At 41.5% G+C, this 25,769-nt stretch overlaps 2 protein-coding genes and 1 long non-coding RNA gene across 8 annotated transcripts in view; 1 reads left to right on the plus strand and 2 right to left on the minus strand.

Annotated features, from left to right (window-relative positions):
- The window catches only part of LOC147169894 (nucleosome-remodeling factor subunit BPTF-like), a 40,730-nt gene extending 27,024 nt beyond the window's left edge, over window positions 1-13,706 (minus strand). For 4 of the 6 annotated variants that reach the window (XM_086082485.1, XM_086082486.1, XM_086082484.1 and 1 more), the window contains exons 1-12: window positions 12,880-13,706; window positions 10,105-10,927; window positions 4,482-4,533; window positions 4,175-4,343; window positions 3,651-3,914; window positions 2,792-2,980; window positions 2,503-2,672; window positions 2,171-2,347; window positions 1,914-2,095; window positions 1,697-1,828; window positions 683-812; window positions 292-427 (exon numbers count right to left, since the gene is read on the minus strand). In XM_086082485.1, the coding sequence (XP_085938611.1) occupies window positions 292-427; window positions 683-812; window positions 1,697-1,828; window positions 1,914-2,095; window positions 2,171-2,347; window positions 2,503-2,672; window positions 2,792-2,980; window positions 3,651-3,914; window positions 4,175-4,343; window positions 4,482-4,533; window positions 10,105-10,927; window positions 12,880-13,453 (2,998 nt within the window). In that variant the 5' untranslated portion in view covers window positions 13,454-13,706. The remainder of the gene's footprint in view (window positions 1-291; window positions 428-682; window positions 813-1,696; window positions 1,829-1,913; window positions 2,096-2,170; window positions 2,348-2,502; window positions 2,673-2,791; window positions 2,981-3,650; window positions 3,915-4,174; window positions 4,344-4,481; window positions 4,534-10,104; window positions 10,928-12,879) is intronic. The other 2 variants (XM_086082488.1, XM_086082487.1) reach the window with 1 other exon arrangement.
- Window positions 13,707-15,825: 2,119 nt separating this feature from the next.
- nol11 (nucleolar protein 11) lies at window positions 15,826-25,744 on the minus strand. Its single transcript, XM_086083937.1, has 18 exons — window positions 25,584-25,744; window positions 25,008-25,121; window positions 24,833-24,889; window positions 24,502-24,650; window positions 23,835-23,892; window positions 23,185-23,326; window positions 22,781-22,987; window positions 21,990-22,066; window positions 21,481-21,604; window positions 20,994-21,085; window positions 20,771-20,836; window positions 18,777-18,961; window positions 18,354-18,479; window positions 17,991-18,221; window positions 17,777-17,855; window positions 16,966-17,058; window positions 16,563-16,670; window positions 15,826-16,359 (listed from the first exon to the last, which is right to left on the minus strand). Exons 1-18 carry the CDS (start codon window positions 25,728-25,730, stop codon window positions 16,246-16,248), a joined length of 2,169 nt encoding a protein of 722 aa, XP_085940063.1. The 5' UTR covers window positions 25,731-25,744; the 3' UTR covers window positions 15,826-16,245.
- On the plus strand, window positions 23,181-25,404 carry LOC147169896 (uncharacterized). The gene is made up of 3 exons (XR_015095874.1): window positions 23,181-23,305; window positions 24,243-24,355; window positions 24,452-25,404. It is a non-coding gene; the product is annotated as an uncharacterized LOC147169896 (long non-coding RNA).
- Window positions 25,745-25,769: the final 25 nt, after the last annotated feature.

Below are 25,769 nucleotides of genomic sequence, written 5' to 3' on the forward strand. Positions count from 1 at the left end.
GTGGGAAGGACCCTTAGCTAATATTTGCATGCATTTCTTTCTCATTTCTTGCTTGTTTGCAAATGTTAAAGTTTTACAGCGATGATAAATCTGCCTAAGTAAAAATACTACCTCTGCCTCATGCTACCTGCTTTTGCCAGTGGAAAAGGACAAATAGTGAGTGAAGCTGAGAAGGTACTGTGCAGTGGAAAATTATACATGTAAGATTGCAAAGCCAAACAATCCCCCGTCTTAAAACCAAGGTAAAATAATTAAACCCGCCCCAACTCGTGAATCATTGTTTTTCCTGACCTTCAAGTTCTTTGCGGTAGTTGGCATTAGTGTTGCCAGGAAGTCTTGGAAGAAACCTCTTGACATAGGTTTTACTTATCCAACTCCAGCCGCCATAGCCAGTAACACGATACTCTTCGCCTTTCTGTTTCCACACCTTCAAGAGGACAGAAAGAGGATGAATGAGGAGGAGCACAAACAAAGGATGTTTGTTTGCTGACCACCAACTGCGTCTCGTCGACTCCTATTAGAGCTCAACTATCAATGATGGTCACAGACCATTTAAGAGCTTTTAGTTCAACAAAAGTCATTATACTGAGCATGGGAGTCAAGTCCAGCAGACACAACACAAAATATGACCTTTATTATAAATTATACAAAATCCATTCAGGTTCCTGTAAATGTGACCTACCTGGTGTTTAATTGGAAACGTGTATTTGACCCAAGTGGCCTGTTGCATCGTTTCCTCTTCCTCGAGCTTCCTCTCCCTTTTCTTTACTTTCTCTTTCTCCTCACGCTCCATGGAAGTCATGCGGTTTAACCTAGAAAACGATATCACTAGTACATTGATACATAGAAGTTCCCAATTCTATTAATTCCCAGTTCCTGATCAAACAGCCTTAAGACCGATACCAGAATCGGCTGCTGTCGCGAATACCGATACCTTGAAACACCTCAACATCGTAATGACAGCCACTAAAAATATGTTTACTTAACGACTGTGGGGAAAATTGTTTCTATAAATTTTTACTTTATTTTTCTGATGGGAAAGTGAGGCTGTCTTAAGTGGATGACGGGCAACTGTGTGACAATTTTTTTTTGACTTTTTTAGTGCTGTATAACAAACAGCATTGCTGAAAATATTTTGAGTAATGGGCAGAATATGAGAAATGCCTCTCAGTAGTCATGGTATATCTGTCAGGATCCGTGTTTGATGTGGGATTGCTCAGACTCATTTTCAGGTTCCAACTCAGAAATGTTGGCTTCTTTAAAAGGGTTGTTGTGCTGAAGCAGTGGTCACTGAGAGCCATAAGTGGGTGGTACTAGTAGTGGACCTGCAGTCTAAATATTATTCCTTGCGGTAAGGGTGGGCCTTTTGATTTGATCTGGTCAGGATCCCCACTTCCCGCTGAAATGGTCTGACTGACTACACGCTTCCTTTGTTCATGCACTGAATGCTTGGTTCAATATATCAATGTGTGTAACTGCAGGAAATCTACGGTGTTTTTATTTTAACTGAAAATGTAAAAGTGCTGCAGTTGATATGAAATGACACCAAGTATGTACATACATATACTTCAGGTCCATTCATTACTTTCCCTTTAAGTTCTTCACCAAGTCAGCTAACTGTGCGGATAACAGTAATTTTTTCTCTGAAAATACCTCAATCTATTCTGCTCAAACAGTGATAGGCCGCTTTGTGTACCTGGTGTGGCCAAGTGAGTCCTTCCAGACTGCCATGGTTGCCACAGGCTTGATGGCACACTCCATGATGGCCAGAGCAAGGGCAAACTCTCTGGCCTTACTGCACATCTGCACTGCTTTGATCCAGTTAGTCCTACAAAACAAACCATTTCTGAACATCTTTCTTTACATTTTTATTGTTTTGGTTTGCTACATGATAGCCACATGATGCTCCATACCTGTGTGAGGCCCAGTTATGGTGCATGAATGGAGATGGAACATTGTTCTCCAGCTGGATGATGGTGAGCCTTATTGTAGAGATGGTGATAAGCTTGGAACCGTGGATGGAGCCGTTCCACTTGAATTCCCCTGCTGGAGTCATGCAGAACTTGTGGGAGAGATGCCGCCTTTTGTCGTGATCCTAGTGAACATGAATGTTGAACTCGTAAGTGAAGCTATGGGGATGTTCAAGTTGTGTTGTGTGAGTGCTACTTGCCTCTCTGTGTTGGTGCTTGTTGAGGGCCAGCGTGTTTGTGCTGTACTGGTTATGATACACACGATATTTGCCCTCCTGGCCGAGCTTGAAGTATTGGCAAAGCGTCCCCTTCATCACCACATCCTTGCTCCGTGTGCTGACACGGGTGACATCACCTTGTGCGTTTACTACTAGAATCTATAGATGGAGCAAGACAGTTTAAGATTGTTGAAAGTTTGATATCTTAAATAAAACATCAGCACAGCATGCTCAAAATCACCCCACGTATTTTGATATTCAACCCCCAAAGATGTATTAAAAATTAATTTTAATCAGTGTCGTTCATGTCTCACCTCTTTTCCTTCCTTGAAGCCCCTGTTGGCTTCATGAAGGGCAGCAGCCACTTGCTGGCTCTTCAGCTGGCTCAACTTGCTTTCTGGATTTCTCAGGCGGGTGACCATGCGAGTTGCAGATGACTTCTTACCAACAAGACACTCACCGTTGGTGGAATCTTTACCATCTCCTGCAAATGGTACATATCAGGTTTAGTCACAGAAACAGAGATAAAGAGTAAGCAATTCACATCCAGATGTTCAATAGTCACACACAATAGAATTCCCTAGAAAGCACATTGTGTCTGACCTGTGTCTTCAAAGCTTGCCAGGGATGACTGGGAGGACTTGTCAGCCAGGTCAGGAGGTTCAGAGCCCCTGGGTGGGACCATGATGCCCATGCTGCTATTACTGTTGTCTTCAATCATCTGGTTGGGATGGCTCAGACTTGGGACCCCATCACCACTAACAGGTACACAGTCTGATGATGGGTGTTCCGCTGTAGTGTGGAGAAAAAAACCCAGGAGTGAAGTAGTTTGGATTGAAGTGACCTGCCAGCCTTGATTGCCATGACGGCACTTTAAAAAGACAAGCTGAGTCAAAGTTCTGGCCAATATATGGGGACCTCTTGCGAGAGCTGTTCCACAGCCAGCAATCCTCTCTAAACTAAGGCTGTGGCTCCCTCTGTCGGCCAACCAGAGTACATGCAGGCACTAACTGAACACTGACAACGACCAACCCAATCCATATTATTTGCATAAAACGGACATGTCACCTGGAGCTAGACAAAGAGATAACCCTTTAAAATATCAGGTAAAGCTCCCCTACACTCAGACTAGGGTCTGTAGGCTCCAGTAGGAACAGCTAACTAGGGCTGATACTAAAGATTATAATTAATAGTTGATGAAACTGTCCATTATTTTGTCATTTAATTGAATAATCAAATTTCGAATATTGCTATAACTGCACTAATGTTAACAATTGCACTAATCTGCTTGCAATTAAAAAAAGTAATTGCGTTTTGTTGTTAAAGTATACGCATGTATTTAGTGACTGTTCAGGGACTGGGGGAGGGAGTGCCGCCCGCCAGGCCTACAAAGCATGGGGAGAAAATCAATCAGCAATACTTTTCACAAAACATTGAGACAAGATCAATTGAAAATAATTACCTCCAGTTTTGACATCATCATTTTTCCCTTCCTCTGCTTCCTCTTTTGTCTCCTTGTCCTCCTCCTTGGTCGTCTCATCATTAATACTGACAACCAGTTGTCCTTCACTATCAATCGGCTTGGCTTCTTCAGTACCAACTTTCTCCACATCCACCTCTTCCTTTTCCTGCTCCAGACGAGCTTTAAGGGCCTCCTCAGCCGCTTGCCTTTTCACCTCCTCGAGCTCTTCCTCCTTCTTGGCTCGCACACGCTCCAGGATCTCCTCTGGACGACACAATGGGAAAATGAAGAGTCACTGGCAAAGCATCAATTCAGTCAATTAAGATTTATTTTTAATCATAATCTTCCTCAGGGATGTGGTCGGTAACACATGCAGGGAATTTGTTTCCCGTTTCCAATAATGTCTAGTATAACTAAATTTACAACAACAACAATAATAATAATACAAATAATGATTTGTTTTAAATTCGGGAAAAAAGCAGATAATGTCGCCTAAAGGAAGAATTTAAGATGGCGCTCATTACCATTGGCAACAGTGAGGAAACACCTGTTGTTGCCCCTCGCCTTGTTTGTTAGGTCCTCTGTGATGTCCATGTGTGTGTGAACCTCATCCCGAATTTCTTCGAGGGCAGTATAGAGGTCGACCTCCCAGTAATCCTTATCAAAGCACTCGATGAGCAAACCTAGCTGGACCTGGCACAAACCGAGAGGGAAGGACTCCATGTAAAAGCTGAGATACACCACCAAAGACGTTTGAAGCATGTAAGGAAGTAAAATATTGTAATATGATCAAATAGAGCAGACAGTGGAAGTGACAAATGGATGACTTACCTTAGTACTGTAGTACCAGATTGTTTTATTCTCTTGTTCACCATCTTCTTCTCTGTAGTGGATAAAGGGGAGGACACACGGGAGATTATTTTTGTAATTACATGGGGAGATATATCAAATTAGAAGGGGATGGGGTAGGCTTCAATTGGGAGAAACATGCAGAAAATAAGATGTGTGATGTGATTATTGTAATTCAGCTGCTTGAGAGTGGTGAGCAGGAACAGGAGTCAGCATCAACTTTTTTTCTTTTTTTTTAAGTTTTCCAAATTCAAATTCAAATGTTGGTGCAGTACACATTCTGATTTGGATGCAGGTTGAATCCATCAACAAAAGTCTGGCGGTCCGCCACAAGGGGAAAAACCAGAATAGCCATTTCAAAAATACATACTGTGGATAACAGCAACATTTTTCTTAGCACGACTGGAGCCTTATGTCACACAAGTAATCTCCATTCACACACTTCGCACCTACACCTAAATTAACCAAACTTTCTTCTGTGCGGGTTATCTGCATGCACACACAGCCCCCGGGGATGAAGAATGAAGGAAGCCACTTTGCTGTGCCGCTCCAAGCATAGGAAGATGGTGAGGGAAGAGAAAGAAGTGCTGCGAAAACGCTGAGCCACCCGGCTCCTTAAATCTTGTATTGCTCAGGTGATCCATACCCAATGATTTATGAAGCAGGCGCTTGGCTGCTGCAGCGCCAGCACACACTCACCATCTGTGTCTGTTTAATGTCAAGCTGCTATCCTGCCAGCTTAGTGGACGGATGGGCTATGATCTACCTTTAAATCACAACCAGTGAACTGTATCAAAAATAGGAGGCTTTATACTATTAATAAAGCATTGAGGCTGCAGTCATGTTGCATTATACATCAAACAACTATTCTAACCTCCTTGACAAAAGAACCCAATAAACTAGAAATGCATGTTTGTAGATGAACATAATGAATTCCAATGGCCATCCTATAACTGTTTGTTACTGAAATGTGTTTGTTGCTTAACAACAACCTGATTACAATCAGGACAGAAGCTCAGCTCAAATGTTACTGTTGTCATCTTTTGAATGACAATAACCTAAAAAGGGTACAAAACTAACTTCACTGCAATTTAAGAAAGTGATATCTGTATAGATTTAAATATCAAGTAGGCCAAAGACCAAAAAAAGTAAACACGATCCAAATAACACTGACCTATTTTCTGCACACACAAAAATCTCCGCAGTCAATTAATCAATGTATGCTGCGTTGGGATGTGACCATGCAATAATGTAATGCAACCCACACAATTCAAAAGATGTTCCACTGAAAATGAACAAATCCAAGTTACTATATTAGTACAACTAATACAAATATTTGTAACTCTTGCACATTGTTTCAACACATGAATAAACTAGAATGGCGCTATAAAGAAAAATACTCAAAAAGTATCCTGTGGTCTATGGTGGGCTGGAGCCAACAGTGGATATTGTTGGGCTAATAGCATAATTGTCCAAGTCAATTTGGAAAATAAATTGAAAACAAGAAAAAAAGAAATTTGCAAAAAGAAGCCAGTTGCTTCAATTCAACCTTTGCCGAGGACTATGACTTTGATGACAGAAATTCTACACAAACATACAGAAAAACTAACATTTTGAACAAGCACATTGACATATGTTATTAATATAGTAACAGTATCGTATTTTTCTGACTAAGTCACAGCAGTCAAAAAATGATAATTGATTAATCCTTAAAAAATTTGTTTAAAATGTATTTTTACAAAAACCAAGACTAAGAAAAGTAGTGCTCAGAGTCGTGCACAAAATCTCCGTTGTTCCCAAATCGTGCTGACGGCAGCGAACGTGTACCGTAAAACTTGCACTTCTAACTACAGATTTTTTTTCTTTTCAGCTTAAAATGGCTTACTTTAACTAGAATTCCACGTAATCATCAGTGGTAACTCGAATTACGATAACATTTTGTCATAAAAAGGGAATGCCAGATCAGAATTTTCAGATTCGAGTCATACAAAATCATTGAATATTGCCGCATGAACTCCATTTCAAAAGGTGGCAGTGTGTAGTGCACCAAAGGTATTTGCCAAGCTCAAAAAGAATGTAGAAGAATTTGAAGAAGAAGAAAATAAAGAAGATGTAGTCATGGCAACTAATGTGTAACAAAGGGACTGTCTTTCCAGCTAGCTCGCTAGTTTAGCATGTGGCATCTGCCACAAGGATTTACTATTTACAGCACTACAAGGTGCAATAACCAACCATGATTGTACCTTTGGCCACAATCCGACGCAGGATTCTAGTTAAGGTAAACCATTTCAAACTAAAAAGAAAAAAAATCCGTAGTTAGAAGCGGCATCAAATCCACCCGGAACTCGTTCACTGTCGTCAACTTGATTAGGGAAAGGGAATTTTGAGTGTGAGTCTGAGCTCCACGCATCCATCTTCTACCGCTTATCCGAGGTGGGTTCGCGGGGGCAGCAGCTTTAGGAGCGATGCCCAGACTTCCCTTTCCCCAGCCACCTCAACCAGCTCCTCCGGCGGGATTCCAAGGCGTTCCCGGGCCAGCCGAGAGACATAGTCTCTCCAGCGTGTCCTGAGTCGTCCCCGGGGTCTCCCGCCGGTGGGACAGGCCCGGAACACCTCTCCAGGAGGCATCCGAACCAGATGCCCGAGCCACCTCAGCTGGCTCCCCTCAACTTGGAGGAGCAGCGGCTCTACTCGGAGTTCCTCCCGGATGACCGAGCTTCTCACCCTATCTCTAAGGGAGAGCCCGGACACCCTGCGGAGGAAACTTATTTTGGCCGCTTGTTGGATCTTGTTCTTTTGGTCACAACCCACAGTTCGTGACCATAGGTGAGGGTAGGAATGCAGATTGGTAAACCACGGCGGACCGATACAGAGTCCGCATCACTGCAGACGCTGCACCGAGCCGCCCGTCGATCTCCCGCTCCATCCTGCCCTCACTTGTGAACAAGACCCCAAGATACTTGAACTCCTCCACTTGGGGAAGGATCTCATCCCCGACCCGGAGAGAGCACGCCACCTTTTTCCGACTGAGGACCATGGTCTCGGATTTGGAGGTGCTGATCTTCTAAGCTCTAATTTTGATGAGTGCTGTCAAAGTTAAAGTGTTAACTGATTGAGTAAAGACAATCATAAAGATAATCATGTATTAACGCAGATTAATCGCACTATTAATTTTGACCGTAGATTTTCCTTGACCTTGACAGCGGATGGTTACATTAAAGGTAGCACAGGTTGTGTTTGAGCAATAAACATAACTATGTGCAAAGTATTTAATAAATGTTTTCAGTTTGCGTATCACATTTAGAATATTTGTTCATGTCAAACTACTGGGGTCTTTTCTCTCTCCAAATTATGCAAGTACTTAACTGATTAGAAAAAGAAGAGGATGAGAGTGTTCAGTGGATCAAAAAATGTTGAAGACGTCCTTATAACAGGTGCTCTTCCAATTTGGCGGTGAAAAATGATTGATAAAAAGCCTTTTTAATTAAGTGATGAATCCAAATTCTAAGATGTGATTAATCTAATGTAATCATTTGACAGCTCTAATTTTAATACATACAACGCACCTTAGTATAAGTCGCAGCCAAATTATGAAAGACAAAAACACTCCAAAAAATATACTACGCTAAAAGTGACTTGGGCAATTAAGATATTGGGCTGACTATATATATATTTTTAAATATTAATAACAATTCTACACATTCCTGTTTAAATGCCAGGTTTTGTGATATAGAAAAAAAGGCACTTAAGATGAATTGTTTAATTTGTTGTCCATTAATGTCTCCTTTAAAGCAAGTGGCAACAGTTCTTGTGAAGAAAAAAAAAGTCTGTCTTTCAATACTGAACTTTTTCCGTCATATGGTCGTTAATCATTACCGTTCAAGTGTTTATAGTTTGTTGAATGTGTCTTAATTAACTGTGCCTTTCAATTTAAAGTGCACATTGTTAACATGAAACCATGACACACATGATGTGTGTTTGAAACATTAAAATCCCTGTTAGTTACATTGATGCTAAAATAAGGTGCTTATGATCTAGTACTACACTTGTACATGTGACTGAGTGCATACAAGTGGAAACCTTCACCTTTTTTCTGTATGTCGGAAGGTTTATTTTCTAATGGAGATGAACAGACGCTACTAATTGATATGAATGATGCGATTATAACGTTTTAAAACTGATGAGGTGTGGTAGGGGATCATTTTAATAATGTTGTCCATCCTTGGTCTAGACCAGCGGTGGGCAAACTCGGTCCTCAAGGGCCGGCATCCTGCAGGTTTTGGAGGTTTCCCTGCTGCAACACAGCTGATTCTAATCAACAGAATCGTTACCAAGCTTATGCAGAGCTTGCTGATGAGCTGATCATATATCAGCTGTGTTGGAAAAGGGAAGCATCCAAAACCTGCAGGACTCCGGCCCTCGAGGACCGAGTGTGCCCACCCCTGGTCTAGACAGTACCCTTTGTTGGTACAGATTTGTCTATAAAGGGCACATAATATGTAACTTGTGGTACATATTTGCCTTAAAATCTTACAAATTCCAAGTGTCAGTGAGCGCGCTGCCCTAGTGACAACCCACTGGACCCATAAGATACAAATTTATATTGAGTGTAGATGGCTTATCCTGTCATTTTTGTGGTCACGTAATTTTACAGCACAAGTCATGGTGCGTAAAGAGGTTCCACAGCATCAGAGGAATCTCGTCCAAAGACGACAGTCATCATCATCAAGTGGAGAGAACATGGCACAACAGTGACATTGCCACGAAAAATGGATGCCAAGACGAGAGAAAAAAACTGGTCATGGCTGCTAAGCTATTTTGTCAGGAAAATGTAAAATAATACAGTGGCACTTCAAAATGTTGTTTCCAAAATAACAAATAAAAATCAATAATTGCTTAACAGTAATCATCAAGAAAATTTTTTTTTATCCTTCAAAGTTAAGTCAAAAAATTGGTCTAACGCAGGATTCTGATTAATATTGTGTTTGTGGAATATGAATTTAGGAGCAATATCCACAATTTTTTACCCATTTTCTGAGTTTGGTCATGTGACTTTCGCAAGCTGAGTCATCTTATACCTGAGCCCTGAGCAACTTTGATTTCATTTTCAGTCGACAGCAAGTGTCAAAATGGCCGCCCCCTGAGATGGGTGGATTATTAAAACAATATTATTCGGAATACCATGTTTAGACTCGTGAGGCCGCATATTATCATAAAGAACATTCTTGACTTGACTTTCCTTTAATTGACGTAAAAATCAATAGAATTGATTCTAAAAAATATTTGACAGTGATAGCCCTAATGCTAACCGCACACAGTAAGGCAAAAGCTGAGCTTTGAACCTCAGACCTCAGACCTCAGAACTGTGATGCAGACGTGCTAACCATTACTCTACTGTGCTGCCTGTACGATTAATAAAGAAAATATCTAATTAAATATTAAAAGATCCCCTCTCCATGGCAAACTACGAAAAGTGGAAAACAAATCCTGGATCCTTAACAAAACCACTTTTGCCCACTTTTCCAAATTGATTGAAACTGATTTGTTGTATGCAATCCTGCGAAGAAACACATTTTGACGTTCAAGGTAAATATGGCGGACTTACACAACAATGCGGCGGTTCAGGAACCAGTATTTGCGACTGTGCCGGTCATATCCGACCGGCAGCTGGCGAAGGAAGGGTCTGGTTTTCTGTATTTCGGGGATGCAGTCAACCACACCGGGCACCTTGTGCGCTACGCACACCTCGCACTGCCACTCGTCCTCCGGCACTTCCTGCAGTGGCGGCTTCACACACTCCAGATGGTAAACGGCCGCGCAGGTCTCGCAGCACAGCAGGTCTCCCAGGCGGTGGCACACTCGGCAGTGGTCGTCATAGGCTACCACACCTTCTGACATGAGCTCTTCCCGGGCGATGTTGGTCGCCAGGAACTGGTCCACGAGAAACTGAAGAACTTTGATTTTGCTCTCCAAGGGTTCAAACGGGTAATCCTCTGCTTCCTGCAAAGGGAGAATGTGCCGATATTCCGGGTCACTCTCACAGTACGCCCGCAAGACCTCCGGCCAGGTCATACCGTCCACAAAATAAAGTGTGGAATTGACAGAATCCTTCACGTCAGCAGGCCCGAAGGTGGTGTTGGACGTGTCCTCTTCTCGGAGGATAGCCTTGAGCAGGGCGGTGTGGGTCTCTGCCAGGAGCGTGCACTGCTCCTGGCTGGCGACCGCCGCGCAGAAATCCTCAAAACAAAAAGGGGAGAGCCGCAGCACCGTGCCGAAGTTGCGGAGAACCTCGTACACGGCGGACACGTTGAGGAGCTGTGAGGTAGGAACCAAGAGGTCCTCGGAGGACTTGGGAAGCTCCATGGGGGGAATGTCTTGTGCCTCGAAGAGGGGGGACTGTTGTTGCACTGCTCGACTTCTCCGTTGACCTGTCAGAGAGAACAAAAAACAGCCAGGAATGAGAAGAAGAAAAACATGGCTGTCACAATGTATCCTATTGCACACCTTTTTCTAGTTGAAGTACTCTAAAATTTAGAGTACTTCAACTAGACCTTTAACCTGGGTTTGATTGAACCCCGGGGGTTCGGTGAGTCAGTGTCAGGGGTTCAGTGGAGGTCAAGAGACACACTGACCCGACTCATATGATTCATGATAATACGCCCCGCTTGGCCGTTGGCTGCAGGTGATCACGCTACATTGCTTGGCCTATCTGTGCTGCAGGGAATTTGGTGCGCTCAGTAGTCGACTTGTGACTATTTTGATGGTATGTTGTGATTTTTTATTATTATTATTATTATTACTATGTCGAGGAAAAAAAAGTGTTCAGACGAAAATGAATTCACATGTGTAAAAGAACATATGGTGTTCCACAGGGTTCAACTCTGGGGCTTCTGCTGTTTTCATTGTATCTGCTGCCCCTGGGTTCCATCTTGAAAAAACGGGTGGGGTTCAGAACGTCCAAACGAGGTTAAGAACCACTGACTGTTCTAAATTCAACATTCAAATTGTCAGCGGACGTCTACTTTTAAGACTCCTTACCAGATGAACTAAGGTTGGAAAACACCATACAGTCTGTATTTTGTAATTTGCTATCAATTGCTGTTGTTGCACGCAGCATTTTTTCAAGTGCACCTTTTTTTGTTTTGTTAATACAGTATTTATCATTTGTTGCGCACCACACTTCATCAGGTTTTGCTTTCATTTTTTGGGGGGCTCTTCTTTGTTATTACTCCTCTATATCATATAATAAAAAGTGAGTTCAAACTATTCTGAGTATTGTGGTTTGAATCACGACACTGGGCATTCTGTGTAGAGCATGCATGTTCTCTCCATACTTTTATGGGGTTTTCTCCAGGTAGTCTGTTAATATGAGTTTGTCACTTCCAATAGCCATTAGCTTCATAAAACACATATTATGGTCACTTTCCAAACTGTAATGCCATAGAGGAATTTGAATTTTGATTTTCCATTCTTAGATGATAAATCAATCCCTCTTCTTTCTATATTGCTTATATTCATTAGTAAATCCCAATGAACTGACAACTAAACTAAGAATTTAAATGGACATATTTTTAGGTTGGCTTGAATTGTCCTAAAACATTACATGCATCATCTCACAGTGTGATCGTTATGCACTAAAATGATTACTTTGCCTACCTGATTACTGCACTAGTAGTGGTTGCTGCGGCAACCAAGTGTAATGAATGAGCTGACGTCTGCAACAAGTGGGGAAAAAAGGGCGCCTCTCTTCAAAACAAAAAACTGTCAAACTTAACTCGGGAGCCTGCTGCAAGTCGTGCAGCTGAACCCCTGTCCCTGCTTAAGAGTTTATCATTTTGAAATATTTTTAAAAATGTATTATTATATATAAAAATGCATTAACTACAGCTTAATACGACAAAGCTGTTATTTAGTAATAAGTAACAATTGTTAAGAATTTTTTTTTTAAAGTTACATTAGAAGTATGTTTGGGTAACGACTTTATAAATTGCAGAAATGGAATAAATGAAAAGTAAAATATCCAACTTCAATACAGTATTTTGTAGGTAAAACGTGCAGCGAAGTTATGGTGAACAAAAATAAATAAATACAGAGGGAAAAAAATGTCTGCTCCACACTGACAGGACCAATGTGCTGATGGGACAAAAGTGCATAAACCACGCGAGTCAAATGAAGCGTAGGGCATTTCTTTGCAAAGCGGCGACAAGCAGAGCACACGGTAAACAAAGGCCCGTTTCTCCGTGCAAGCTCCATTTTGGACAATGCGCTTTGCTTTGTATTTAGAGCTAAAAAAAATAATATATATATATATATATATATATAAAAGGCACTCTTCAAGAGAGTTCAATCCCACGCCGTGCATTTGCAAAAGGACACGTACCTGGGGTGCTCCCGACCGTGCTTTGGCTCTTTGCACTACACTCGGTGCAGTAGCTGGCATCATCATCTTCATCTGCTAGTTCCTCCAGATAGTCCGAGTAGTTTCCCAAGGCCTCCTCTTCTTCAAGATCCGAAGGGTTGTCGTTCAAGAGTTCGTCTTCCTCCGATCGGTAGCTTAAATTGTCGTCCTCCTCGTCGCTGTTGTCGTCGTACACCACCTTCATCGGAGGCCGCCTCACTCCGCCTCTGCTGCCGCGGCCGCCTCTCGACCCCCTACCTCTCCCTCTGCTTCCTCTACCCCGCGATGCCGCGCTCGCCTCAGAGGTGGCCACTCCAACTTTCTTGCGGCCCCGGGACAAATTAAAGTTCTCTCGGCCTGATATTTCCGCGTCCACCTCGGCGGAGCCGGTGACACAACCGCCGTCGGTTAAACCGCGTCCTCGACCCCGTCCTCTGCCTCGACCGCGTCCCCGCATCCCTCTGCCTATTCCACTCCGGGAGCCGCGGACTGGCCCGGGTGAGCCTTCCCGCATCCCGGCAGCCAGTTTGGGCGGCCTTCCTCTTCTCCCCCTCATTGTAGGAGAGCGCCTCTTCTGTTCCGCTTCAATCTCGGAGCCGTGAGACGCCACGCACAACGAAGAAAAACTAGGAAAGGAAACACAAACGGCTCATGCGAAAGTTGCCGAGAAGTTCCCACCAGCCCACACGGTCTTAATTTGTGGGTGCAAAGCTTAAAGTGAATGGCCGGTGTCCCGCTCTGGGTCGCCAAACGACGCCATTTTTCTTCTTGGCTCTCTCCGTTGAAAACACAGAAGGCCTCAAACCTGCGTCAAGCCAACTGTAGTTCCCGGGGATTTAACCGGAAGTACACATTTCTGACCATCGAAATAAAACAGACATAGCGTCGTGACACGAATTACACACACGCAGAGAACGTTGTCGATGCCATAAACTTCTATTAGACATAACAGTCTACTTCCATTGCACATAATCTGTACTCTTAGTTTATTATTGTACTGTAAATATAACATTTGACGCATGCTGTTTAGGAAGTACTGTCTTGTTAACTCTCCCGGAACTTGACACCCACCACTAAGCGCCAATGATGTTGAATCACGTGACTCACTATTCTACAACAACGCAATTTGCATGCTAGTTCAGTTCATAAAGGAGTTACACATGCGAACACTCTCTCCACATTGCCTTTTTAGAGTTGTCTCATTGTGATATGTTGAACCTGATTAGATCGAACAGTGAATGCAGTCACTGCTTTTATAACTGTTAATGGCGGCGCCGCTGTGGCGAAGGCGAGCGAGGCAAGACGATAATCGTGTATGTGACTAGGACAGCCACCTGAATAAATCGTCATAAAGTTAACCGGACATGGTAACAAGCAAACTGCATACATTTATTCACTGTTCAGCTAACCTGTATATTACTTTTTATTGCACATTTCCAGTCCTTTGCCACATACATTTATTCACTGTTCAACTAACCTGGGTATTGTTTGTCATTGCAAATTTCCAGTCCTTCGTCAAAATCGTTGATTTGCTAATTTCAAACCACACGGCATTGAAATGCAACTCTTCTAACTTTAATACAACCATAAATGCAAATTTTCGTGGCTGTGCCGAGTGGTTACGGCGGCGATGGATTAGAAATCCATTGGGGTCTCCCCGCGCAGGTTCAAATCCTGCCGACAACGATATTCTTTTATTATTATTATTATTTTGCTTGAAAGTACAAAGGACCCCGGGTAGGTTCGAATCCTGCCGACATTTTCTATTTTTTGGCTTCAAAGTACGAAATTAGTTACCCAACACACATTGGTTTGAAAATAATTATATTTGAGTATAAAACACACAAAATAAAAAATATATTTTTGAGACACGGTAAATCATATACAGTGGATGGACCTATGCATTCTATGCATTCATTAGACATGCACGTTTGATAAGGAACGTCCTTTCCTGTATGAGAGTATAAGGGCCATTTAAAGTAGGCTACGTATAGAGAAATATTCCTTTCATATTTTAACCTATTAGAACGCTCACTGCTGTTAAAAAAAGAGTAACCAAACATATTTAAGTTCAAAACTTTATTTTATTTATCATTTGTTCATAGTCTGATCTTATTTTAGGTCAACTCTCTCCCTCTTTACAACAGTCTGTGACTTTGCCTTGAAAAGGAGCCCTGTCTATTTTAAATGAATTATTGCCAGGAAAAGAAGCCCCTTGACCAGTCCAATTACAAACGTACGTCTTGGGAATCTTTTTAATTGCAATAATTATCTTTCCTGATATACAGTTGGTACAGTCTGAATCAAAACTTTTTACAGGAAAAAAAAAAAAGCAGTGAAGCTGTGCATGAGTTTTTCATTAATTCCCCACCTTTTATGAGGTATACAGTCCAATGAGATCAACCTTCATTACGTCAAAGGACCTTGGCGTGCTGGTGAAGTGTCAAGTGTAGAAAAACGATACTGACCTGTGTGTTCTCATGCAGCCCTTTTCGGTACTCTTAACAGAGCCGGACTGTGTGGAGGCACAACACTGTGGGCCTCACCTCACAATTAATCTGTTGTTTTAATGTGATCAACAAAACTACATAAAGAACACACAAATATAACAAAATTATTATACTGAGTTACTGACTTTGGACAATCAGAATGCATATTCAATTGTGTGGAGTGACAGGACAGGCGCTTGCCAAGAGACATCTTTTTTGCTGTGCAGCAGTTTTACCAATAGATGGCGTTATTGCTCTGTGCTAGTTCTGCTTTTTCTTGGGGGATTGCGCAATCGCAGGTGAGGTCGGCTGCTCGCTGCTGCACTTCTTATGTAGTCCATGTATTTGAATGGGAAATATGCAAATTCAAAAACTGTAACCGACATTATGGAAACTTGGATTCATAAAGAAAATCAATACAAAGGACAGACCAGAGAACTAAAACTGAAAATATTTTTTTATGAAGGCCAAATAATATATACATATATATTTTTTCCAAATCTTCACATGCAGGTGAGGTTGTGCCTCTCCCAACGACATGCCTCTGCAATAGGGCGCACATACAAAAACAGTGCAAACAAGGTTACTGCAGTAATATCCATATTTTGCACGCAATAGAAATGAGCAAATAAATGAGCCATGCAACACATAACCGAAAGGTCATTTCAACATCTTAATACATGAAGACGTAATTTAAATGCATTAACATTTTTCTAAACAAAAGCATTGAAGTTTAACATCTATTGAGTTCTGGTGGCTAACTTTTGGACATAAATCATTAAAAATCCCCTTTAGGTGAAAATCTCTTAAGGATACATGATGCTCAACAAACTTTTCCTTAAAAGCATAACACCAAAACCTAAAAAAGCTCTATAACCTCAATAGAATACTGTCCCATGTCTTGTTTTATCTTCATGTGTTGAAGCTCTTGGAGACCTCCTTCAACTTTTCCTAGTTCAGAAAACAGTCTCACCTGAGGATACACAAGGTCATAGGGTTAAAAAAAATCCGATAAAATATTTAAAAAAATTAATAAACAGAACACCCCCCCCTTTTTTTTATTTTACAGTTTCTGTGTTAACATTTCAAATGTTTTCAAATAAAAATGTGTATTTGATTTACAGATATACAACCATAATGGTTCCACTGACGGACACAAGCAGGGCAAGGGCATACCTGAGACTTAATAAAGCTGTGGAGGTTTAGCAGGAGGCCCTTGGCCTCAGGAGTCATGACGAGAACTGTGAAATGAGCATCCAACAACAAGCAAACCCAATCCATAATCTATATAAGAGGGGAAAAAAACACACACTCAGTTGTATAATATATATAATTTACATTTGTTTCTAGTTATTGTGTTACAAAAACAGTATTGGTACTAAGATGCAACCTGTGTAATACATAGTAGTAGCAATGGACAAAACAAGTTGATAAATCAATCACTGTTAGCCCGGTTTTATACAATTAGCATGCAAAACATATGTTGCCAATGTGTGCTCAGTCAGCAGCAACTGTTTTACTTATCCTAACTATAAATTATATAATGCCAATTATTTTCATTCTAATTATTGTTACATACCTGCGTCACACTGGGTGATCGGTAGCCGTGACTCTGGGGAAAAGCGTCTTGGCTATATTTTAAGTAGAGGAAGTGTAGATACTGGAGGAAAAGCTTGAAGGGATGAGAAAGAAGAGTCATCATATTAACTGACAAATACACTTGATGCAGCCATGCTGGATTTGCCAACAACTAAATGACAATATACCTTAATTTCTAGTACAATACATTCTCAAATATAATAATAAAAAATTAAAACCCTCCAAAAGCATTTTTCATCCTCTCTACTCATGTATAATGCGCTGTGTGTAAAGAGCCCCGCGGGGCCTCGCTCGCCGCTGCCGCCTCGTTTCGGCCTCCCCTTTCCCCACGCCCACTCAACCTGGTCCTGGCCGCCTCGGAACCCTACCCACAGCCATCGGGTACGCAACTCTCCCCAGGCGGCGTTCAAAACTGAGCCCTGTGTTGTTGTGCGCCCGCTAAATGGACCATATGCAAACAAAAGACCTATGAATTATGCCGCATGGCTCGTTTTGCGCCGCACGTGAGCAGAAATAACAGGTGATGTTAAACGGTTGCAGTTATTTAATCTTGACGTTTAAAAACCACGGTTAATCGTAAAACCGGTTAATTGCTGCACCCCAACTCCAAACACACACACTCTCAGGGACGTTAGGTAGAGTGAATTTTGGGTGGCAGCCCAAGCTCAATACAAGTCGCACCTCAGTGTTAAGACGCAGGACTAGCCAAACTACATGGGGGGAAAAAAATACAAATTTATACTCCGAAAAATATGCAGTCCAATATTCCAGGAAAATAAAGTGAAACTTACCAAAACGTGTTGGGATGAAAGATCTTTCAGATGTGGAAGAAGCAGATCATCGCTGTACGCAGTCTGCAGGACCTCATTTCTTTACAGCGCCGGTTAAGATTCAAGAGACTTTTACACAATGTGTAATTCTGAAGATTATACATCAATATACTGTACTTTTGTTCCCGTCACCACCTGAATAGTTGTTTGTGTGCGTCTGCCATTAAAAGGATACAGTAAAACAGCCTTCTGCAAGACAACTGGACAGCTTTGTTCTGGTGACGGTGATTTCTTATCCCCCTCGTCCTCTTTTGTCATTGTGACATCTGAGTGGTCCTCCAAAGAGGAGGAAGAGTTAAACCCATTCTGCAAGCCAACCTGACCATGTTCCCTGGAGGTCACAGTTTCCATGAAAGAAAGGCTGTCTGGCTCCAGGTTCATTTTCTCTGCATCGCTGTCCGGCATACTGAGACAGAGTATTCGATACATACATTTCATGTTAACACTGAAAGCAAAACGTTTTCTGGAAATTATTAATATTAATATTTATTTAATAATTTTGTAGATTTGCTTCATGCGGTTAAAATTAGAATCCTACCTAATGAATGCCTTCAGGCAGGCGCAAGTGACAGCTTCTGGGATGTCAGGGAAGAACTGTAAACAGAGCTGACACAGGAAGTAATCCTTCTTTTCCAGGGCCAACTGTATGAGGTCAGGGCACATGCTGTAAAGGGAATTGCAATAAGTGTTGTTTCGGACACCACTAAAATAATTTTCTATGTGGCAATGACAACAAAAGTAAATTTACAGTACATTTTAATTAATGACCTAACAATGCTTGTAGCAATGATGACCCAAAGAAATGGATCATATGTGCAAAATTAAACTAATCCCATAGATTAAGTCCCCTTTTCTTTTTTTTTCTAAATAGAGTCAGTGATATCCCTGCAGTTATTTGAAGTACAGTAAAGGATGCATCCAAAGTCCTTCCAAGAGAAAAACCCCAACAAAATTTACTAACCTGTGGCAGAGAGACTGGGACTGCACTAGCTGCATCAGTGTTGTCGACAAATAGAAGGCAGTATCAGCCAAACTGCGGGACACCAGGGACGATGCCAGCTGTCCCACTGATTGAGTCAGGTCCTGGATGTCTCCTCTGGAAAAGAGGCCTTCCACTTCTTTCTGCACTTCCTCTACTGGTGCGGTCTATGTTACAAAAAAAGAACAGAGGACTTCAATCAATAGTGGCAGGCAACCGATATCCCAAAAGATATTGAGACTTTCTTCCATTACAGAATTTCATTACTCAACAATCTCAACAGTCAGAACTATGGTCCAAAAACAAACCAATGCACATTTAACTCTTTGACTGCCAGACGTTTTCAGAAAAGGGATGCCGCCAGTGCCAGCCGATTTAAGCATTTTGACTGATTTTCAAGGTCCACAGAAAATGTTCTGTTTGGACTATGGAAACACACGTACTACCAAATGAAAGATTGGACTTTCATCTTTCATCAGAAAAAAAGAGTTTGTTTCTACCTTATTCCGTTCTTTAGTAATCAACAATAGAAAATGGTTAGTTTGACCCAATTTCGCCTGTGTTGGACCAAAATACGGAGAAATCAAGCTTTTAGTGAAACGATATTATTTCATGCATTCTAGTGAATTTGACACTTCTTTTTGTCCATGAATGATGCCACAAACACCTAAATAGTGCTTTACTTCTATAAAACACTACCACCAAGAATGAAAAAGTGTTTTTTGATAGCAAAATACGTTTATTTACATTCAACAGTGTAACAATTTGACAACAATTTGGCAAACTATTTACAAATGTGTGCAACTGTGGTGCTATTTACAAATATGTGGATGTTTCAACGACAGTTTTTCTTTTTGTAACACTCTCCTGCGTGCAAGGAGACGCAACAGCATTTGCACAAGATTGCCTCTTCGCGTGCGCCACTTTCTTGCCGGCCGTTTTTTTCCGGGGAATAGCAAGTATATACTGCAGTGTGTCATCAAGTCTAATATCAGGATCATGCTACGGTTACGTTACGGTGGTGTTACGTCTCGCTTCCCCGTGTCCTTCAGTTGCTATACCGGGTTGGTAGGAGATGTTCTGATCCATTTTATCCACTCCATTCATGGTGGCATCGTAGTCCAGAAACAGTGTCTTCTCCGTGATCAGACTGTACCCGCTCCTCCGATGAATATGCATTGGACTCGGGGTACTCTTCATTGTCCGATCGAATGTCCGCTTGTGCAGCTCCGCGTTTTCCGGCCTTAGCAGCGCTAGCCGCGCTTTGCCGGTGGGGCTTACTACGTGTTCATAACAGTCACGTTGGCGTAGAGCTTCATCTTCATCATCATCATCAATCTGCATTGGTCGATGCCAACTCTCCATCGCCCGATCGAATGTCCGATTGTGTAGAAGTACCCGGCCGGCTATTGTGCGCGTTTTCCGGCCTTAGCAGCGCTAGCCGCGCTAGCCGCGCTTAGCCGTGAGGCTTACTACGTGTTCATAACAGTCACGCCAAAGCTTCCAACTTTGGCGTAGAGCTCGTTGTCATCATCATCGTTGACATCAATGCGCTTTTTAGTATTGATTGATGCTTTCCGTCTTTGAAAAAAATGCTCAAGCTGAGCTGCTTGTAACCGGTTGCTTGGTCAAGCCATTGTGGCTTGGATCAGCCATTGTCTCCTCAACACTCTAGCTCCGCCTCACGTCTTCTACTGACGCCCACGGTGGGCGGCCCATCCAACCTTGTGCAAAGAGAGTCATCGCTGCCCTCTAGGGGCCAAAACGAGTCTTTGACTAATCAGATCAGCCTGATACTTTCAGCACAGCTGCCCAAGGCTTTCCTGCACCCGTTTTTGAAAAAAAAAAAAAAAACATAGGGGACGTCTTTTAACGTCCTCGGCGCCCTTCCCTAGGTTTATGCTAAACGTTTTATAACGTTTATGGCAGTCAAAGAGTTAAATTGATCTCAGTGGTATACAATACAAAAGTATTACCTTGATGAGCTCCAGAACTTGTTCAACTGTTAAACTGGGGGACAACTGACTCTTACGTGTAGTTCTCTGGAAAGACAGTAGACCAGCTGTGAATAATGAAGCCACAATAACCTACATACAGTCCAGTTCAGTCTGTCACTCATCTAATTTTTACCAACATTTTTACGATTTGAGATTGAAAGCAACTAGAATTATCCTTAGAAAGTTATCATAATTTGCATACCAACTTCCTGGTCTCCATTGTTCTTGTGGGCTGAGTTTTGTCTTCATGCAAGATGTTGTTCCAAGAAGGCACTGACACTAGAGGTCTGGTTTCTGGCAATTTTCAATGAAAACACATTAATTGAGCGACTAATCAGTTCATCACACAATTAACTCATTTAATGCTGCCTTGTATGTGCAAAAAGTAAGAATGAGAAATAATTTCAGATGTTTTAATAATTAGAAAACAGTTGTATATGATCCCAGTCATTTCTCTATGATATACATTTAAATGTACCAGTGTCCATTAAAAAGGCACTATTGTATTTGTTTGTTTTTTTTGCCACTGGAATTTTAGTAAAAGCAAAGGGAATTATAAGCTGTTCCAAATGAACACAATAGCCTTGATGGAGTGTGCAGACATTTCATGATCAAAATGTGGAGTCTATGTACTCAGGAATCAAGGGTGTTCTTGTTACTGGTGGGTTTTATTGAATGTTTTAGCTCACCTTCAATCGTGGACTGCTTCAGTTTGCCTAACGCCGACGCGAGTGAAGATTTGGTGCATCCGTATGGAATAACAGACAGGGTTTTGCCATGGGGAATGAATAGCTTGTTGGAATAACACCATAGCTAAAAATAAAAGAGAAAGGTGACTCAATAACAAAAATGTGTCTGTGTGAATGATAAGCTTGTAAACTGCTATACAGTTGTGAGGAGGAAGTGGTATCCTGGCCACAGTGGAGAGCAGACATGATGCTCTACCAAAGTTATACAGTCCTCCATCAGCACTCAGCAGCTGGAAGGACAGGGAACATTGGCCTATTGTCCAAATTATGACCAAGGAGGTTGTTGTTCAAACTTTAACTTGATCATTGGCTTTTTGGCCATGCCGCTACATTAGCTGAACTTGCAAGTCAAAGTCCCCACTTAAAATTAAACATTCAGTTCTGCTGTTCTGTATTAAAAAAAATATATATATATAAAAAAAAAGACAAATCATATGTTGTGTACCTACCTGTCCGAAGATTTTACCAGCAATTTCTTTCCCGGCCTGAAGTGTCTGAAAATTGATATTCCAGATGCAGAGGAAGTCTGAAAAAGCAAAGACAACATTTAAGATGACATAAAATACTATTTACAGACTCCTGAGTACGTTGATAAGTACACATGATGCTAAAACAGGTAAGATCTGTTCAGCTCTAAATATACAGTGGATCCATGCATACTCGTGATTGGGCACCCACGGATTCACATAGTTGCTGATTTCCCCCCCCAAAACTTCACAAATATTTTGTTTTTTTAAGGGTGCTACCCCGTTATTTTGCGGAAAAAGCTTATTAGCAGTTAATCCTTTTTTTCTCCAACATTTTTGCAGTGGCAAAAAAACAAAAAACAGATGCATTTATTGCAAGCGTCAATTATATTTGCAGGTCAGCCCGGTCCTGTTACTATGAACAAATCTGTTGGCACACCTACAGGGATTTAACATGAACGAAAATGTGTTTCATTAATTTTTACGGTTAGATGAGCATCCATTGTCAAGTGGAAACCTTCTTGCATATTTCGTCTGTAAATTTAACTGAAAGTACAGGATGGGGAGGACTTGTTCTTGAAACATACATTGCACAGTACTCACAAAGCTGCAAATCGTGTTGTCCAGAATGTTCAGTATATATATGGGTCACTAAAAATGTGTCCTAGTACTTTTTGTCAATTTAGTGCACAAGTGAATCCCTTGACCACACGTTTGGACTAAATACATAAATGTAGGAGACATTTTAATTATCTTCAGGGAGCATCATGTACCTTTACCAGTTCCAGCTGAGGGGTGCGGAACGCCTACAACAGCGACGTGGGCTTCATCTAGTAGGAGGGCAGAAGCTGCATTCAGCTTGTCCTCGTCGACAGAAAGAGCCAGTAGCAGATTACGGGGCAGTGAAAGGGTTTGAGACCCTTCATCGGCTCCCAGGCTCCACACAGAGATCACACTCTGATACACGTGTCCATTAGGATCTGCACGACAAGAGAAATGACAGAGGAACTTAATCCACTGTGTTGCTCATACTTGGGCAACATTTGCCAACATAAAATTTAGGTGGCTCTACAATAATGCTTCTTTCATCTTCTTGTTTATTCATTATTATGTCATCTTGATAGCAACATTCATGAAAGTAGAACGCGACATTTAGACAGACAAAATGGTGGCTTACAGAGGTAAAGCAGATGGATGAGTTCATCCCTGTAGGACGCAGAGAAGCTGAGAGGGGAGAAACTGGAATCTTCGCTCTCCAACCGGTACCTTTGCAGTACCTTTGGCTCTACTTTCTGCAGGTACAAAAAATTGTCCCCCTTCTAGAGAAAGACATTAGAATTTAGTCATTAGGAAGGAAAACCGGTAGCAATCACAAAATAACAAAACGCTAACAAAACAATATTCTCATTCAAAAATATTTGCTTGACGTGTATTTTAGCATTGTTTCCATCAAGTGCTTCAATTCGGTTAACTATGAATGATTGTGGATGTTTGTGTTCATACCACCTTAGGCAACATTTTGTTCAGCTGTATACCTTCTATACAGATGATTAGAAAGCTTCACTAACTGATTCTTCATGTCACTCTAGTTTTGTGTTCCTCTTTGTTGAACTATTTAGTGTTTTATTCTGTGGCGCACTACTATAATGTAACATTTACATTCCTGATGCAGCTATCGCCATGGTGCAAAAGACAAGACCATATTGAGCTTCCCATATGGATCAAAGTAGGATGAGGCATTTAGCGCTTGGTGGAAAATTGGATTTTGGATTGGATTGAATCGGTCTGATTTATAATGATAAAGACACCATAAAATAAATCTGGTACCTTTTCTGTTGCGAAGATGACAAACTGCTGGGTGTCTGCCACTATGTTGGTGCTCCACCTAAAAACAATAACAAACAAATACATCAAGACAGCATCATAACAGAAGCAAATTAGACATTTAAAGCAATAGTTCCCGTGTGGATGCCTCACTAGCAGTGTCGTAAATGCGTATTTACGAATAATGATGTGAAGATGTTACCGCAAAGCAGTAGCACTTATAATATTAATAATGTGCAATACTAAGCGTAGAATCTAAAAGAAAAACAAATTCACAAACTAATACTCTGTTGCAGTGTATTCATTTCAGTTGTTCCATCGTCTTAGGTCTAATTTAACTTGTTAGCAGGCTCATTGTTGGAATAAGACTTTTTTTTAAAAACTATTTTACTGACCTGATTGTGATTTCAGTGTGATGATAAACATGAGGGTCGTAGCCGGCTAGCATTGGAGCTAGCGCGTCATAGACATGGAATTCCCGTTACAGGGAGGCCTTCAATGCCTTCTTTTACCCCTTATATAGAGTAAGTATAATACAGCACCATTCACCACAATAACTACACTATTAACAGCTATATATTGTTACTCTGAGACTTCTCTAACAGTCACAATCTTTGCAGAGGCAGATTGTTTGAGGCGCAATGCCAAAATTGCCATGGTAAAACGTTACCTAATGGTTTCATCTGGAGCCAAGAAGTCCTCCACAATTTGCTGTGGAGCTGAGAGAAGGGTATCAAGAAGTCTCACAGCTCCTCTCTGAAACAAGACCACAGGATCTCCTCCAGCAACACAGTGGACCCTCCAGATGTCCGACGACACCTGGGCAAAACGCATTTCAAGATTTAAAAACTTGAAAATTTTGAAGCTAGATATTGGTCAAGACATGCGACTTCCTACAAACAGCTATTATTTTCAATGGCCATGTAATTTGCAGCCTCTGGTAAAACTATAAGAAAACTGACACGACAGAAGCATGCAGTAGAGTCTACGATCATACTTACAGTAGCCTTAAATGTCTTATCCAAGAGAACATCATCTTCCTTCCAGATTCTGATCACCTGAAAAACATACAAAATTAGATACTACATTTTGATGGACCCCAGTAAAACATGATCTTACTTACATATTGAGATGCTGATTTTGTGCATGTGTGAAAGTAACAATCAACATGTGTACCTTGTGGTCTGTTACTGTCACATATTCTTTAGTGTGTGCGTTGTAGACGCCTGGACAGGTCAAACAGCTGCCTTGTTTCACAGTCCAGCTTCCCAGTGGCTTCTGGTCTGAAACCTGACACACACACACACAAATAAAAACAATTAATTCGCTGACTGCTACAAACATATACACAAGCACTGATGCTTGTTGTTGGAAACATAACTGCTACATTGTAAATCTCCAAAATGTAGGAAGCTATTCAGATAAAACTATGCGATTTCTATATGCATTTGTCTAACCTCTGCTGGAATGAGTTAGATGTGTTGTGCTGAAATAGCAAATGCTACAATCTATATTGCCGTTTCTGGTTGACTTGAAACACAATTTCGTTCCACGCTATAGGCTCATATGCTACCCTGCCTCAATTAAATAATTAACACAGCTCATGTACTTGATGCATTTCGTTTATTTTCGTTGCATGACAACATTGTTGAAAAGAACCGAGGTTGCCAACGCGACTTGTGCAAGTCTCACCTTCCAGCTAACTAGCTAGCTATGAATTGCTAGATGTTCCACGAACACGTTAAAAGTTACCTTGTAAAGAGTAACAGATCTGAAGGCGTCGGTGATGATTACATGGTCGCTATCCCTCTCCGCTTCGATGCCCTGAATGCCAGAATTTGGCAGATTTTGTGATGGAATAAGTCCACACAACGTGTATCCCTCATACAGCGCTGCCATGCTGGTCCGAGAGAGACGGGATTTTGGTCGAGCTCGCGA

The sequence above is a fragment of the Leptonotus elevatus genome, chromosome 8 (assembly GCF_054856555.1).
Source record: "Leptonotus elevatus isolate MCC_2025b chromosome 8, RoL_Lele_1.0, whole genome shotgun sequence".
In the NCBI taxonomy this organism is placed as follows: domain Eukaryota; kingdom Metazoa; phylum Chordata; class Actinopteri; order Syngnathiformes; family Syngnathidae; genus Leptonotus; species Leptonotus elevatus.

Bases quoted from the DNA above. Each gene is read 5' to 3' on its own strand.
- nol11 (XM_086083937.1), bottom strand. From the start codon at position 25,730: ATGGCAGCGCTGTATGAGGGATACACGTTGTGTGGACTTATTCCATCA. The intron at 18,480-18,776 runs GTTAGTAAATTT...TTCCCTTTACAG, and splicing joins TCCCAGTCTCTCTGCCACAG to CATGTGCCCTGACCTCATAC. The intron at 18,222-18,353 runs GTAGGATTCTAA...ACTCTGTCTCAG, and splicing joins TGCCTGAAGGCATTCATTAG to TATGCCGGACAGCGATGCAG.